This window comes from Protobothrops mucrosquamatus, unplaced genomic scaffold (assembly GCF_001527695.2).
Source record: "Protobothrops mucrosquamatus isolate PMUCROS unplaced genomic scaffold, P.Mucros_1.0 scaffold4203, whole genome shotgun sequence".
Lineage (NCBI taxonomy): Eukaryota > Metazoa > Chordata > Lepidosauria > Squamata > Viperidae > Protobothrops > Protobothrops mucrosquamatus.
Window position 1 is genome coordinate 6,511 of NW_015390127.1, and position 16,322 is coordinate 22,832.

The 16,322-nt window shown below is 43.3% G+C and overlaps 3 protein-coding genes across 3 annotated transcripts in view; 1 reads left to right on the plus strand and 2 right to left on the minus strand.

Annotated features, from left to right (window-relative positions):
* Positions 1-3,020, minus strand: part of PTCD1 (pentatricopeptide repeat domain 1) — a 6,992-nt gene extending 3,972 nt beyond the window's left edge. The window contains exons 1-4 of the mRNA XM_029286598.1: positions 2,543-3,020; positions 1,959-2,099; positions 1,293-1,511; positions 316-417 (exon numbers count right to left, since the gene is read on the minus strand). Of these exons, the coding sequence (XP_029142431.1) occupies positions 316-417; positions 1,293-1,511; positions 1,959-2,099; positions 2,543-3,019 (939 nt within the window). The 5' untranslated portion in view covers position 3,020. The remainder of the gene's footprint in view (positions 1-315; positions 418-1,292; positions 1,512-1,958; positions 2,100-2,542) is intronic.
* Positions 3,021-4,059: 1,039 nt separating this feature from the next.
* CPSF4 (cleavage and polyadenylation specific factor 4) lies at positions 4,060-9,899 on the plus strand. Its single transcript, XM_015828072.1, has 8 exons — positions 4,060-4,172; positions 5,416-5,466; positions 6,103-6,255; positions 6,745-6,840; positions 7,142-7,235; positions 7,442-7,514; positions 8,209-8,376; positions 9,052-9,899. Exons 1-8 carry the CDS (start codon positions 4,070-4,072, stop codon positions 9,118-9,120), a joined length of 807 nt encoding a protein of 268 aa, XP_015683558.1. The 5' UTR covers positions 4,060-4,069; the 3' UTR covers positions 9,121-9,899.
* Positions 9,900-10,111: 212 nt separating this feature from the next.
* Positions 10,112-12,736, minus strand: ATP5MF (ATP synthase membrane subunit f). Its single transcript, XM_029286599.1, has 4 exons — positions 12,666-12,736; positions 11,747-11,854; positions 10,536-10,652; positions 10,112-10,363 (listed from the first exon to the last, which is right to left on the minus strand). The coding sequence occupies exons 1-4, from the start codon at positions 12,679-12,681 to the stop codon at positions 10,335-10,337; spliced, it is 270 nt and encodes an 89-aa protein (XP_029142432.1). The 5' UTR covers positions 12,682-12,736; the 3' UTR covers positions 10,112-10,334.
* Positions 12,737-16,322: the final 3,586 nt, after the last annotated feature.

A 16,322-nucleotide genomic window follows, 5' to 3' on the forward strand; every position in this document is an offset into this window, starting at 1 on the left:
AATTCTTGCCGCTGTAACCACATGAGTAAATAAAAACATATCCTCTTTGCTAACATTATTTTCAAGAATTCCTAATAACAGTGTCTCAGGTTTATATTGAATATTTTGTATACCCATTTCTGTTACCCACTCCCAAACCATACACCAAAAACTCTGTGCTTCCTTACATAACCACCAAACATGAAAATAAGTGCCCCTTGGACATCTTTAAAATGTCAACTCCCAGAATTCCCCAGTCAGCATGCACCGGGGAGGGCAGAAAGAGCTTGGGTTTGTACCCACCCTTGGAAGGGAGCAAAAAAGCAGGAAACAGACCTGTAAAGCGTAGCGGAACCCGTTCTCTTTGTCGTTTATACACCCCATGAGCAAGACGTTGAAAGTATCCGTGGTGATTCGATGGCCATTTCCAACCATTTCCTAAGGAAAGGTAAGGATTCCATAATTACTCCTCAGGGTAAACGTGTAACAAAAGATCAGCAGTTCTGTAACCCAAATACGGCATTTCCAGGGAACAGATCTTTAGAAATTTGCCATCACTTTTTTTTAAAAAAATTCAAGGATGTGTTCTTTGGCTGAGGTCACCTGTAGATCAGACACTCACGTGTTTCAGGCAACAAAACTACCATCCTGTAACTGGCTTCACCAATTGTACTAAACCACCATATACTATGTCTGGTTTTAGCTTAGTATGTTGTATGAATCAGGGTTATTTTATAAACCTGATGTGGTTATACTGCAACATGTGAATCCTGCCGTAATTTAAATCTTGTGAAGACCAGAAAAATTCAGCCTATTTCTAGAACCCCAGCACCCATTTAATAATAATAAAGTTGGAAGGGACCTTGGAGGTCATCTAGTCCAGCCCCCCGCTCAGGCAGGAAACCCTATACCATTTCGGACAAATGGCTGTCCAGTCTCTTCTTAAAAACTTCCAGTGTTGGAGCATTCACCGCTTCTGGAGGCAGGTTGTTCCACGGGTTAATTGTTCTTTGTATACATGCAAGCAGGAGTTTCTGTTCTGGTTTATACAGACTATTCCAAAGTGGGTGAGACAACAATGAATTCCAAAGGATAAATTTCATAACAACTGCAACCTCAGAAATTCCCCTTATGCTTCTTTTTAACATTTGTGGAACAGGATACGGTTTATTTATACCCAGGGTCTGGCAGCACATAAATTATTATGGAGATTTTATGTTATATTTTGAATAGGAGCTTTCTAAGGCAGCTGATAGGTACAGTTTTGCAAACAATTATAAATTTACACTAACGATCCCTTTTCTTCTTTTTACCTTTAATATATCCAAGCACATGTGGAGATCTGAACACAGAGCACAGCATTTCAACAAAGATCGATAGGCAATTGGGTTCAGCTCTATGCCTTTTTGTACCAGTTCCTGTCGCAACTTAAGGGCGCTCTGCAGACCGTTGTCCTTCCAGGGTGACTCTGCGCAGGCGTTGAACAGGGCGGTGTATGTGGCAATCGTAGGTGTCAGGCCTCGCTTTTTCATCTGCCTCCCAATAGTGTAAAAAGAAAAAAGCTTCAACAAGGACACGACTAAGGCAATCTGTCACCTTTGCTATTAAACATCATTTAGAATGGATGCTTTCATAGTATTTATGAGCGTCATTTACATTCATAAACTTATAAATGGTTGCTGTGAGGGAATATGGAAAGGACTTCCTCTACAGATCACAAAGAAGAGCATAAAACAAATAACTTGATGTCTAACTGCAGGAATAAAACAAATGCAGTCTTTGCCAGCAAATTGGCAGCGTTTATTTAGGAAATGTAGGAGGGAGCTTCGTGCGAAATGACACATAATTTAGGTTTCCAATTGAAGTGGAGCTCTCTAATCACCGATTTAAACCAGCCATTTTTTTTTCTTGTGAATTTAAATCAAGTCTTGACAAAAAAAAAAATCCCTTTGAAAGAAACTTAGGCTTGGGGTACTTACATCGTTGTAGAGCCCTAAGGCTTTCTTCAGGTACCCAACCCTGCCACATCCACCAATCAGCACCGTGTAGTTGAACTCCTCCGGCTGCAGATGTTCTTCCTTCAGCATTTGTACCTCAAAGAGCTCAAGAGCTTCAGCCAGCTACAGAGAAGACGGTTAGGAAGAAGGTTAACTACACAACCCCACAACGCTGAAAAGGATCAAGAGGTGCGAACTACCAAAACTGCACCGATGCAAAAAATCGAGGTAAATACAGGGAGTCCTCACTTAACAACTGATTGCTTAGCAACCATTTGAAGTTACAACGGACCAGCTGAAAAACATACAATCCAGTTTCAGAGTTCCAATGGCTGCACGCACACACACACACACACACACAAAGGCACCTGTGACCATAGGACTACATTTTGGACACAAAATAGGAGGGGGAAGGAGTATTAGGAATGCTGGGTCACTTTGAGTTACTTATAAAATCATAAAGGCAGGATAAAAATAAATAAGCAAATAGATCTTCCCTTGTGCTTCCAGGCATTCATTATGCCCTCTTTCTAAAAAAGGTAGAGAAACATAGCCAAGGTAATGACCTTATCTTTCTTTATCAAGGCTTTGCATTGCAAAAAATACCAGTATGGGGTATTTCTTCGACCTCCTCTGGGTTTTATTTCTAGCTCCTCTTCGTCGTCCTCCTCCTCCTGTTCTTTGGTTTGGAGCCGTAAGTTGTGAAAATCAGCCGAAGGTGCCCGAGAAAAGGGCTTGGGAGGGTATTTCTGAGTTAACAACCCAAAGCTTTCATCAGCATCAAATTTCTCCTCTTCTTCTTCCTCCTCCACTTTAGAAAGGGCTTCTGACGATCTCATCATCTCCTCCAAATCTCTGTTGTGTAATTTACAGACTGACCGGGATGTGCTAATCAGCCTCCGGTCCAGAAGTTCTATGGATTGTAAGCTTGGAGGCCATATCCGTTTTTTCCCAGGAATGCCTCTTAAACGGTGCACGGAACAAAGCCGAGGACAGACAGACCCTCTTTGGGTAAATACCGCAGAAAAACCACGGCACATCATACTTTCCCCCCCTTTTTTTTCTTGTCTCCAGATGAAAAAGCTGAAATCCAGATCGGAGGAATTAGGATTGCCGTTTAAAAAGGTCGCCTGCTTTCCTGGGAAGATGATCCAAAGCGGCAAGGATACATTTTGCACGAGCCACCCTACAAATAATGTAAAAAAAAGAAAATATGTTTACGTGAAAACCTTTAAAAGCATTTAAATCCTATTTTTTATCCAGCTTCTTCTCAAGGCCTTGAGAGCCAGGCTCAAACGCAGGGGTCTTCCCACTTGGCCCTGTTATGACGTGTGGACTTCAACTCCCAGAATTCCTCAAGCCAGGCTGGGCCTGTTCCTCGCGCCTTCTTTCCCTCTATCGCCGACACAGCAGCCTACCTTGCAGGGTTGTTGTTGAGAGGGGGGGAACAAGAAAGGAGGGAGAAGCGCCAGGCAGGAGCTCCTGAAGGAAAGACGGAACAGAAATGAGATTAATAAATATGGAATAACGAGTTTGGGTGTATTTATATATATATTATAATTTGAAAAAAGGGGCCCAGCGAGACCCCCACCCTCCTTCCCGCGTCTCGCCCAGCGCGGTTCTGTCCTCCTCTCGCTCTCCACGCCCACCAGAGGGCGGAGCTTCTCCTCAGGGAGGGACGCCCTCCGCGGGCGTGTGCGTGGATAGGCCAATTCATTCCCCCCCCAATCTTTCCCTTTCCATCGCCCAATCAGAACGGACCTCCTTTGGATTGGCCCGCGACGAGGGGGTGCATGAGGGCAGGTTGAAGGCAAAGCCCGCCTCGCTCCCCCATTGGCCCAACGCGCGAGAGTGGCGACGCGACGCGACGCGAGTCCCAGCCTGCCTTGCGCGCGAGGCTGCGTCCCGATTGGCCCGTCAGGCGGCGCGCGCCGCCTCCTCCTCCTCCCCCTCCCCCCTTTACCGCGCTTCGGCCACTTTTTTTCTTCTTCAGCGCCGCTTCCCGGCGGAGTCGAGGCGGCCCCGGGTGGAGGCCGCTGCCCCTTCTCGCCCCCTCGGCCGGCCTCACCCGGGCCTCCTCCTCCTCCGCCGCCATGCAGGAGCTGATCGCCAGCGTGGACCACATCAAGTTCGACTTGGAGATCGCGGTGGAGCAGCAGCTGGGCGCGCAGCCGCTGCCCTTCCCGGGCATGGACAGTACGTGAGGGGGGGGGCGGCCAGAGGCCTTCCCTCTCGCCCTACTGGATCCCTGGGCTTTTTTTTTCCCCGTCACCCGGATGGGTTGGACGGCCGCGCCTGGGCTGGGTCCTCACGCTGACAGGCCTGACCCTAGGGCAGGGGGTCTTCCAGCTTGGCCCTTGGATGACTTGTGGACTTCAACTCCCAGAATTCCTCAGCCAGGCAAGCTGGCTGAGGAATTCTGGGAGTTGAAGTCCACAAGTCATCCAAGGGCCAAGCTGGAAGAGCCCTGCCCTAGAGGAAGAAGGGAGGAGGAGGGAAGAGGAAGAAGCAAAAGAAGCTGAAGCAGGCGGGGAGACGAGCAGGAATGGGGGGGCTGGTGTGGAATTCCCATTGGGTTCCTTTTCCCATGGCTGTTGCTTCTGTTTTTCTTCCTTTTTGCTGCTGCTGCTGCTGCTGCTGCTGTTATTATTATTATTATTATTATTATTATTTATTACAAGCTATCTAGAGTAGCCCCGCGGCGAGACCGGTGGCGAATAAACGTAAACAAGTAAAATAAATAAAAATTCCCTTTCCTTTTTTATCAAGGCACAAATTAGGGCAGGACATACAGGTAGTCCTCGACTTACGACCGCCACCAGAATTCACGTTGCTAAGCGAGACGTTTGTCAAAGGCCTTCCTTGCCATAGTTGTCAAGCGGATCGCTGGCAGTTGTTAAGTTCGTAACACGGTTCTTAAGGGAATCCGTCTTCCCCATTGGACTTTGCTTGTCAGAAGGTCGTAAAAAGGGGATCACGTGACCCCGGGACGCTGAGACCGTCGAAAATATGAGTTAGTTGCCAAGCGTCTGAATTTGGATCACATGACCATGGGGATGCTGCAGTGGACGTGGGAAAAATAGAATGGTTACTAAACGAAGTTGAAGACTACCTGTATACCTGGCCATCTGGGTGACTTTGGGTCAGTCCCTTTCTCTCAGCCCATCCCACCTCATAGGGTTGTTGTGGGGGAAAATGGGAGGAGGAAGGAGCATTAGGTATGTTTGCCACTGTGAGAAGTGTATGTGCGTGCATGAAAGGTGGGATTAAAAATTTAATAAATTCAATTAGAAATAAATAACCCACCTCACAGGTTGTTGTGGGGATAATAGCAGCCGGGAGTGTTAGGTGTGTTTGCCCCCCCCCTGGAAAAAGGAACTGATCATTAAAAAAAATCTGATTAAACTGTAACTGCGATATTGTGCCTCTTTCTTCGCAGAGTCCGGTGCTGCCGTCTGTGATTTTTTTTTAAAGGCAGCTTGTGGGAAAGGTAAGCTGTGACTGCAGATATATTAGAAGACTGAAAGAGAGGGGAGGAATGAAACAATTATAATCTGTTTTACACTCACTTCTTGTGAATCTTTAAGTAGCTTTTAGTCTATCAGTGTGTAAGTATTTATATAATGCTTTATACAGAATGTAGATAAAAGGCAGCCCTCTCTCCCAAGGTGTGTATAAGAGGGCTCTCTATCACATAAATTAACAGAAGACAATAATATGCTATATATAGCCAGTTTTCAAGTTACAGAAATTCCTCATGTTTTATGGGGAGGGAGGAAAAATTGCCCAAGAAAAGTTTTTTTCATCACCTACATTCAGAGCCTCATTGTTTAATCTTGGTTTACACATTGAGCTGTCAGAATAAAAATCATACGTCAAGATGTCATAGCATATGTTAGTCTTAAAATGTTGTATAACTCTTGGTCATTATATTGGCCTTGAAGGCTCTACTGGAGAAAGGCTGAATTTACCGAATAAATATATTTTTTTTAAAAATAAGTAGCTTAGCTATTCCCTTTTAGCCTTGGTGTTTTAGGTCTGCAAATTAAAGCAACATTATAGCTTAGAGGCATCTTGTATTGATTCCTCACCATATTTCATATCTCTTTTTTGTATTTCACGGCAGGGGGGATGTGTCCATTCCGGCACATCAGTGGTGAAAAGACGGTAGTTTGTAAACACTGGTTACGAGGCCTGTGCAAAAAAGGGGACCAGTGTGAATTCTTGCACGAGTATGACATGACCAAGATGCCAGAATGTTACTTCTATTCAAAATACGGTAAGGGAAAAATGTAATAACGAATTACTGTTTTTTAATCTTGACTTTTGCAGGGGGAATCCATTTCATCCATTCTGGCAAACCTTAACGGTGATGAGTTTTATAATCTGGAGATGTCGATGGAAGAAATGAGAAGTGTGTTGTTTTGCAAGGTGGTCAATTGGCTATTGCTGTACTGTGACATTTTGATTAGGTATCTTGAATGTTAAATGGAACAAATGATTGATGGGTGGTCAGTCGTGCACTGGTAGCATCCTTGCTTTCACTTTTTGATATGATGCTTAATGTTTAAACGGCCAGTTTCTTTACACTCCTGCTCTGGTAATGTGTAAGTGTGCAAGTTTTAGCACATTGAATATTATATTTCAAAAGACTGGTAATGAAGGTGATGGCTGTTAAGAAACTGCTCGACTTTCTTCATACTTTGCAACTGCTCTTGAAATTGCGTTGATGACCTGGCGGGCTGAAGCTGGTGATTGTCTGTTGCAGGGGAATGCAGCAACAAGGAGTGTCCATTCTTGCATATCGACCCAGAATCTAAGATCAAAGACTGCCCTTGGTATGACCGAGGTTTTTGTAAACACGGTAGGTATTCAGCTTGTGACGGTTGATAGCTGTGCTGCCTTTGATACAGACCTCTTGAGCAACGAGGCCAAGCTTGCAGAAGCCTCTGAATTGACATTTGGCTCCTTGAAAACCTATCTTTGCTTTTGGAGAAAAGTTTACTTATAGTTCAGAGAGAATGGTCTGAATTTGGGCCACTCTTGCTGTTTTGAAAACTTAAGAAATCTCAGTTTGCCTTTGATGAGGCTAGTATTAAGGAGGGGGGGGGAAGATTTGTGTGTCTTGCCCAATCCTTCTGCAATCCTTCCATTTTATGTTGTAGGTCCTCTCTGCAGACACAGACACACACGGCGTGTTATTTGTGTGAATTACCTGGTAGGCTTCTGTCCAGAAGGCCCAGCGTGCAAATTCATGCAGTGAGTATTTTCCAGATCTGTCCTAAAATTCTCCACCTGACATAGCGTGAAAAGAAAGTCGCATTTTCTAGAGGGCGTTATTTCTGAAGCTGAGCTTAAAATATCCCCGGAAGAACTAGGATTCTAATAGCGGGTTTCTTTTTTTTATCAGTTTGGTCTCCCTATCTTTCCATACGCATATGTCCTTTTTTTCTTTTGAAAAACAGTCCTCGGTTCGAACTTCCTATGGGAACCACAGAGCAGCCTCCACTGCCACCACCGACGCAGCCACAACAGAAAGTAAGCCATCCTGCTTTTTTTCAGTTGCTTTGGCAGGCCATCCTTAAAAGGTTGAAGATTCATCAGCTTTGAATTTAACTTAAAGAGAGCTGGGTCTGTTTGAATCATTAAATTGTATGCTTTTGTTGATGCTAAGAGATGCTTCTCCTGTTATAGTGGGACTGAAGAAGGATTTGCGGAGGGGGAGAGAAATGGACCCCTGACATTCAGAGAGGAGGAGGAGGAGTAATTTTATTTTGTTTTTAATTAAGAGCACTACAAGCATAGGCTAAAACTACAGCTAAATACTGCAATCAAATTGCCTTAGGATTCTAACACCCTACAGAAAGATATTGTTATTATTCTCTAAGGGAATAGAACATCGGAAATGTTTAATAGAGGCACAATTTCTTCTCTTCTTGTCTTGAGCTTTTGAGGTAGAGATGGAAAGTCCCAGCACCATCAGTTAAATGCTGCTTTTTTGCAGTCCGATCACCTGGTAGATCCAGGACAGCAGATTTAGGGGGAAGATTGAAAGGATTCACGATGTTTCCCTTACACTGTAAGCTTGTCGTGAGGTCCTTTTAGGGAGGTGTGGATTACTTTTGGCGCCATAGGTGCACGCCTGGGGCAACACTCTTGGAGATTCTTGTCTGATATTAGTAAACTGCTGCGAAGCTGCTTACCTATTCTGTGGGCTGCTTTCCCTCTTCAGCAAAACAACACGCCATTGCAAAGGTCATCCTCTCTGATCCAGCTGACGAGTCAGAACTCTTCTCCCAACCAACAGAGAACCCCACAGGTCATTGGGGTCATGCAGTCCCAAAACAACAGCATCGGGAACAGAGGCCCACGCCCCCTGGAGCAAGTCACCTGTTATAAGGTAAGGCGAGCTGCCAAGGCTGAGTTTGAGTAGGGAATGAGCTACGTAGAGGGAGAAGGGAGGCTGACTGGTGCAGCTCCACTGGCCAATCCTCAGTTCTAGAGGCGAGACGATAATACACGTGTTGTCGCCGTTTGAACGTTGGATAGCCCCGATTCTGGAATGCGGAATTTGAGAAATCACACTCTCGTCTTCTTTGTAAAAAGTGAAAAAAGTATAAGATTTTTTTCCCCCTACTTCTACGAAATCTAAAAAAAAATCTGTAGGATTGTAACCTAATGTAGACAATGGGGAATGAAGGCTAAGAATAGAACGGGGCTGGAAAATTTTAGCTTGAAATCATCAACGGATCTTGGTGGAACCGTGTGGTATGCCGTAGCTTTCCCTCCAGTAGTTACTGCAGTGCCAAATTTAGCCGTGTAGTGGTTTTCACGTCCACATACATGTATACTGTCTGCAAACAGTGGGATACGAAACAGCAAGTCCATTGATTTGCACTATCAGAATATTATTTTAAAAGAGGCAGGTGTGGATGTTTCTAATTCTGGACTTTTTAGAGTGGGCTATTTAGGGGAAAAAAGCATTTATCCAATCGTGAATATTCAGATTAAAGGATTCATTAAAATCTCCCAGTTATATGTACTTTGAGCAACAATGTTTTTGTCTTCTTCTTAGTGTGGTGAAAAAGGACATTATGCCAACAGATGTACCAAAGGACATTTGGCCTTCCTTAGTGGGCAATGAATCAGTGGACCTTACAGCATTTTTATATATACCTTTACGAGCCGAATTATCTCTATTGTCCTGAATGACTGAACCATCTGTTTTTTATACCTGCACCGAAGGACTGGCCAGTGAAAGGAATACTTGGATCTGCAACTACTTTTTTTTTTTTTGGTATTTCCTTGTTTTAATTTTTAAGGCTAGAACTTAGTGCCTCTCCTTGTTCACAGCTTGAAGAAGCAAACTTAATCCACAAGCCTTCTAAAATATAAAAACATTTGGGATAGGGATGTTTGGTTCAAAAGGGTGGAGCTACTCCTTTGAAAGTGTTTAGCCTGTTCTCTCAACAGTCCTTGACTATGGCAGAAGATGATAAATGTGTGTGTGTGAGCGATTGCCCAGCTCTATTTTGTTCTGCATCTTTGTGTTCCTTGTCTGGGCTGGGCCGAAGGCTAATTCAAGATGGAATTGTTCATCTTGTTCATCAGGGGAAGAGTGAGTCCAGTTTGAATTTGTCTACGTCTATAGCTTGTATCTTTTTTTAAAAAAACAAAGTTATTTTTTTTATCATGGTTAGTGGCTGAACAAATGCAGGCAGAAAACTCCTAATTACATGCAAACTACATGCCACCACAATGCAATTTTCATTTGCAGAGCACACTAAAAATGATCAAAAGTTCCCTAAGAACATAACATTCTGACATTCAAAATTCTAAAATGAATCGAAAGCTTTAAAAAAAGCAAGAAAAACAAATCCTGTTTTAGAAGTAAGCTGCAGTTCTCTATAAAAACCTGTTTTTTAAAAGATCCCTGCTGCAGAATATTTTGTCATTAAGTTGGTTTGGAAGGCTGTTATAAATATATACTGTAATTCCAGTCGCAAAACCGAATTATTCTGAGAATCTGAATTAGTGTGTATTTTCTAGGCGTTCCAGCTTAGCACTTTTTTAAAATCAAAAACTGCCATTTCAAAAAAAGAGATTGTGATGTTGAAGCTAGTTATTAGTACCTTTCAGATCTTGAAGCTAGTTATTAGTACCTTCCCATATTTACTAGTTTTCATAATTTTTTAAAAGGTATTTTGTATCCTCACTCATCTGTCTTCTAGTGTTTGAAATAAGTTCTCCCAGACACAGATTGAATTATTTTATTATTGGTCTCAGCGTACAGAGGTCAGTTGCCTGTAGTTGACTGATCACAGCAAGAGGACTTGTATTCTTGTCGGGGGGAAAATCTTAGTGATATTTTCTCCAGCGTTCTTCCTCTGAATAATCAAAACCAGCTTTGGTTAGATCGCAGTTTTCTTTAAAATACTCAAACAGCCAGCCCTTGAACACAGCTAAAAATGCCTGCCATCCCACCCACTCATTACACAGAGCTGTGGCACGTTGTGTGAACATAGTGTAATTTTAAAAAAAACAACACATTTTACTTACTGAGGCGATCATACACTAAATAATAGCTGAAAACCACGTAAGCGGTTAATAACATGGCAGGACCGCTGATGCCACATCTCTTCGGCTCCCAGTATTTTGAATAGAATCTGTTGTGGCCTAATCAAAGTAGAAACCCACCTTAGAAATCAAGAGTAATCAGAAGTCATTAATAATAAAAACTTGGAGGAAGGGGAGAGAGGAGCAAAATATACCTTTAGTGGCAACGAAAATATAGGCAGTCCTTGACTTACAACAATTTGTTCAGTGACCGTTCAAAGTTACGACGGCACTGAAAATAATGACTTATGACCATTTTTCATACAATCTTTTTAGCATCTCCACAGTCATGCGATTTACAGGCAGAGGCTTGGCAACTGACTCCTATTTATGACGGTCGTAGTGTCCCGAGGTCACGCAATGCCCTTTTGTGACCTGATAAGCAGAGTCAATGGGGAAGCCCAGTGCACTGGACAACTTGTTACTAAGCTAACAACTGCAAGGGGTTCACTTACAAACTGCAAGAAAGGTTGTAAAATGGGGCAAAACTCACTCAACAAATGTCTCGCTTAACAACAGAAATTTTGGGCTCCTATTGTCGTACATGATGGGCAAAAAAAGGTCAGCCTGTAGCCACAGTTGGGGAACATTTTTTAACCAGGAAGGCGATTCCCACTAAACTCAGCAGGATAAATGAGATTTTTAGCTTTTGAGGCTGTAGCTCCACAACTTAATTCCTTTTTTTTTTCAATAACCAGAAAAGTTGTATGACTTAAATCTTAACGATTCAACCAGCAATAACTGATCAAATGTACAGAACACATTAAAAATGCCAATTTAGAGGCACGGGAGAGGAGCTCAAATTCAAGAGTTACGACAAAGATGAAGCAGGCTTGCAACTCAACCTGACGCTGCAGAATTCAATGGAAATTTTTTTTAGCAGCGAGTCCATATTTTGATCAACATCTGCAGGCAATTCCCTATCTTTCCCCATCGTTTTACTGACAAGCCAAAATACTTCCACGAATTTAGTAGTCTTGACTAGCTGCATATATTCTTAGCCACAGCACCATCGACGCAAATGTAATAATGCAATTCGGAAATTAATAATGCAGTTTTGAAAGGCTGCTTTTTATGGAAATTCCAACGTACCTCTTGTAAATTCCTAAGGAATATTGCTCGCGCCCCCAAGTAAGATTTTTCCAAATACTAACCTCTCTTGCATGATTCCAGAAATGCTCTGGGGGTATAGTTCAGTGATGCTATCCAGGTGGGCAGCTGACCCAGTTTCACATCCAGGAGCCTCAAATTTTTAATAGGTACTAAAAAAAAAAAAGGAATGCAAAACATGGGAAGAGGAATACATCATTTAATGAATTGTCAGGAGATCCATGTAACTCAGGATTGTCTGCCTGCTTAAGTCATTCACGAGCAGAACAAAACATTCCCTTTTTGTTATAACTAACCTCTCTTGTTGCATTAACCTGAGATGGAAATTAAGTCAACGAAGTGAGCATGTAGCCTTGTAGAGGACACGGGCAGCATAAAAATTTAAAAAATAAATATATAATATATAATATGTCGACCCACTTCTGTTTGCACCAGGTAAAAGTAGCATATTTAAGTACTTAAGAAAAATAAGATTTATGTCCTTTTTAGAGACCTGGGAGAAAGAAAAAAAAGACCCTTACCAGCTTAACCTCCTTCTCTCCACCCCAAGCTATTGTAGGAGAAATTTATTTATTAAGAAATTAAAATAAAAAAAATAATATTTTTATATATTTTAAGGAAAATTCCACTTTCCCCCCCCCCCAACTATTGCAAGCCATATTTTTTCCCTCTGCATTTATGGGGGAGGGACAGCATAGAACTTGGGATGGGGGGGGGATAAAACCAAGCTTCCCCTATTGCCTTTCTGCCTGGCATGCTATGCCCCCCCCCCAAGACCAGCACTGGACTCCAAAGCCCATCAGCCCCAACCGGCGGGGCTCATGGGTGCTAAAGTCCCAAACGTCCCCAAAACGCCTCCGGGTTGCTTCCCCCGGTTTATCCGGGCGGAAAGAGGCGACTTTTAGACCTCAAGGGAGCCGGGGGGGGTCACCTTGGCGTCTCCCGCCCCCGAGGAAGACTCACCAGGTACGTCCGCCATCTTGCGGCTGCTAAGAAGCGCCCGCAGAGTGCCCTCCGCAAAGGCTGCTGGGAAGAGGCCGAACCGCGCAGGCGCGAGGCCGCCGCTGAGAAGAAGGTCATTCTCTCTTCAGGGACCCGCTGGGCGGTGCTAGGCGAGGGGGCGGGGCTGTTCGCAGCTGGAGGGGGCGGGGCGAGGATGGCTGCAAAGGTTTTTTTTTTTTTTCCTCCCCCTTCCGTTCGCTTTTTAATAGTAGCATTAATTTAATAGCACCTTTAAACTTAAACCACTTAATGCTTTAATTTAAGAGCCTCAGCAGCTCTTGGCGTTCTCTTCCTCCGCCAGCCAGCCAGCTCTGATCAACCAATTTCCCCTTCCCACTTTTAACATGGGTGGGGAATTTCCTAAGGGTTTTGTCCCCATGGGTTGATAATATCCATATTTTTATCCCCTTTTGGGGGTCTGGGTTGGGTTGCTCCATATTTAGGCGCCCAGATCTTGCTTGCAAAGAATTGTCAGCCACTAGATACTGACCCAAGAGATACCAAAAGCCTAATTTTGCTGCCATCTATCAGTTGCCTCTAGTTAGTTCTAACAGCCCAGATAAGGAACCCTAATTACCCCCAATCCACGTCTACAGAATAGAGGCAGGTCACACAGGGCTGCCGTGAAGATGACACAAATGTGTGCACGAAGCATCACGGAGTCCCAACGTCTCTCCGCAATGGAGGCTTTGCTACGTGCAAGTGGAAAATAAATTGCAATCGTGCAGAAATAATTCTTGACTTATGACCATTTGTGTAGTAACGGTGCGATGTTATGACGGTGCTGAAAAAAGTGACTTACGACGGGTCCTTGCACTTAGAACTGTTGCACTATCCCTGCAATCACATGATCAAAATTGGACTTTTGGGAAACTGGCATGACAGTTGTGTGTGTGTGTGTGGGGGGGTCCCTTGGGGTCATGTGATCACCATTGGCGATTTTCCCAGCCAGCTTCTGACCAGCAAAGTCAATGGGAGAAGCTGGATTTAGATAAGATAAGATAAGATAAAATAAGATGATACGATAAGGTGATAAGATGAGACGAGGCAAGGCAAGACAAGATGATAAGATAGTAAAATAAGGTGAGATAAAATAAGATAAGATACTGTATGATGAGTTGAGATAAGATAAGATGAGATAAGATAAGATAAGACGAGATAAGACAAAAAAAGACAAGACAAGATGATAAGATAAGATGATAAGATAAGATAACCTTTATGGTCATTTTTTACTGTGGGCACAATGACACACATCAAAAATGAAATTTAGTTGCCCGCTCTCAAAGTGCAACACATACATGACACACACCTAAACATACTATATACAACATATGTATCGACCTACACCCCGACATATACATAACATATAAATAATTTGCTTAGCAGCTGCGGTGAGTCCCCTAACAACTGCAGCAAAAACGTCATAAAATTGGATGCCACTCACTCAATGAGCACCTCGCTTATTGACAGACTTTCCGGACCCTGTTTTGGTCATAAATCAAGGACTACCTGTAATTTCACAAGCAGCCGTTTCAGAGAAGCCCAGAAGGTGTCAGTCTTGTTTAGCAGAGCAATCTCTATTCAGAGATAATTGTCCTACTGGATGAATAATCAACCATCTATGCCAGGGGTCTTCAAACTCGGCCCTGCCTCCAGAAGTTGTGGGTGCTCCAACAGTGGAAGTTTTTAAGAAGAGACTGGACAGCCATTTGTCTGACATGGTATAGGGTCTCCTGCCTGAGCAGAGAGCTGGACTAGAAGACCTCCAAGGTCCCTTCCAACTCTATTATTATATTATTATTATTATTAGTTAAATCATGTAAGTTAAAGCTTATATATTTGAGACGTAATGTGAAGGCGAGTATCCTTAGAGAAGACCTTGATAATAATAATAATAGTAAAGTTGGAAGGGACCTTGGAGGTCATCGAGTCCAACCCCCTGCTCAGGCAGGAAACCCTACACCATTTCTGACAAATGGCTGTCCAGTCTCTTCTTAAAAACTTCCAGTGTTGGAGCATTCACCGCTTCTGAAGGCAGGTTGTTCCACTGGTTAATTGTTCTCACTGTCAGGAAGTTTCTCCTTAGTTCTAGGTTGCTTCTCTCCTTGATGAGTTTCCATCCGTTGCTTCTTGTCCTGCCTTCAGGCGCTTCGGAGATATTGGAACACTGCTCTCATGTCCCCCCCCTCGTCCTTCTCTTCATTAATGATGCTTATGGAAGATGCTTGAATCCGAGGTGGCAGATATTTCTCCTGGGTGTATAAGCAGGTGTCTTACAAGGACTCAAAGAAGCAGCTGCGGAGATCAACCATTGTCCTTCAAGTCAAAAGAAGTGATGGAAAGAATAACAACAAAAACCATGACTTCCATCAGGCCCTGCCAGCCTCTCACCCCTGACTTGTGTGCACTGTAGCCTCTTCCTCTCTTCCCAGAATCCTCTGGGGTCTTTTTGCAAACAACTTGAAATACAGAGGTTAGAGGTTGTCCAGAAAAGCAGAAACACAAGAGCTTAACTGCAAATGTCACCCTGAATCTCAGTTGCTTGGAGGTCACGAGGCAGAAGAAATGTTTCCTGCGGATTGAAGAGATCTTTCCAGGCATCTTGAAACCCATAATCCCCAGGGTGTTATAAAACAGTCTTGAAGCGAAGAACGGTCCCCGTCTTGCAAAGATGGTCCTTTGTAGGATTCTCTCTCTGTAGGCAGGAGGGTTGTCTACTTTTTTTTTTCTCCCCTCTCGAAGCTGGCTCGAGGCATAATTTTACATTAATTCATCTTCCTTTCAGGGGGACCATCTCCGTTGCCTGAAAATATAGTTATTTCCAGGCGGACCCACTTCTGTGCGGCTATGTTTAGCAGCATCTATTTCCGTCGGATGACGGAGAAATAACTTTATTGCTAAAATAAAATAAAATAAATAAAAAATAAATCTGTGGGTTGAATGCAATTCTGCTTCGTCTGCTGGCACTCTTTGTTTTGTGTCCTCAGACCCTGGGGGGCAGGTTAGTAGCCTTAAGAAAAGAGAGCGATCGGGCACAGAATGGAGGAAGTCAAGCTCAAACTGCGGACAATAGCCGAGGCTTGGGGTCCGTAGTATAATTCCATTAGAGGGAGCCCGGGATTGTCATCGTATTTCAAAGCAGAAGGCTTAAGCTTAATCATTCAGATTTCATTCATGGCCATCCTGCCAGCAACAATGTCCATTGTCAAGTCTCAGGACTGCAACTGTTTTTGTCGTTCACCTTTTAAGAGTAGATAAGAATTCCTACAGGAAGAGACTTAACTCCAGATCAGCCACCTTTATAAAAGGCAGATGGCTCCTTTCTTTCTTTCTTTCTTTCTTTCTTTCTTTCTTTCTTTCTTTCTTTCTTTCTTTCTTTCTTTCTTTCTTTCTTTCTTTCTTTCCTTCCTTCCTTCCTTCCTTCCTTCTTCCTTCCTTCCTTCTTTTTTCTTTCCTTTCTTCCTTCTTCTTTCTTTCTCTTTCCTTTCTTCCTTTTTCCTTTCTTTCTCTTTTCTTTCTTTCTCTTTCCTTTCTCTTTCCTTTCTCTTTCCTTTCTTTCTTTCTTTCTTTCTTTCTTTCTTTCTTTCTTTCTTTCTTTCTTTCTCCTTTCTTTCTTTC

Coding starts and splice junctions, on each gene's coding strand:
- CPSF4 (XM_015828072.1), top strand. CDS start 4,070: ATGCAGGAGCTGATCGCCAGCGTGGACCACATCAAGTTCGACTTGGAG. Junction 4,173..5,415: donor GCCCTTCCCGGGCATGGACA/GTACGTGAGGGG, acceptor CTTTCTTCGCAG/AGTCCGGTGCTGCCGTCTGT. Junction 6,841..7,141: donor CCGAGGTTTTTGTAAACACG/GTAGGTATTCAG, acceptor TTTATGTTGTAG/GTCCTCTCTGCAGACACAGA.
- ATP5MF (XM_029286599.1), bottom strand. Junction 10,653..11,746: donor TCTGGAATCATGCAAGAGAG/GTTAGTATTTGG, acceptor TACTTTGATTAG/GCCACAACAGATTCTATTCA. Junction 10,364..10,535: donor TTTAGTGTATGATCGCCTCA/GTAAGTAAAATG, acceptor TTGATTATTCAG/AGGAAGAACGCTGGAGAAAA.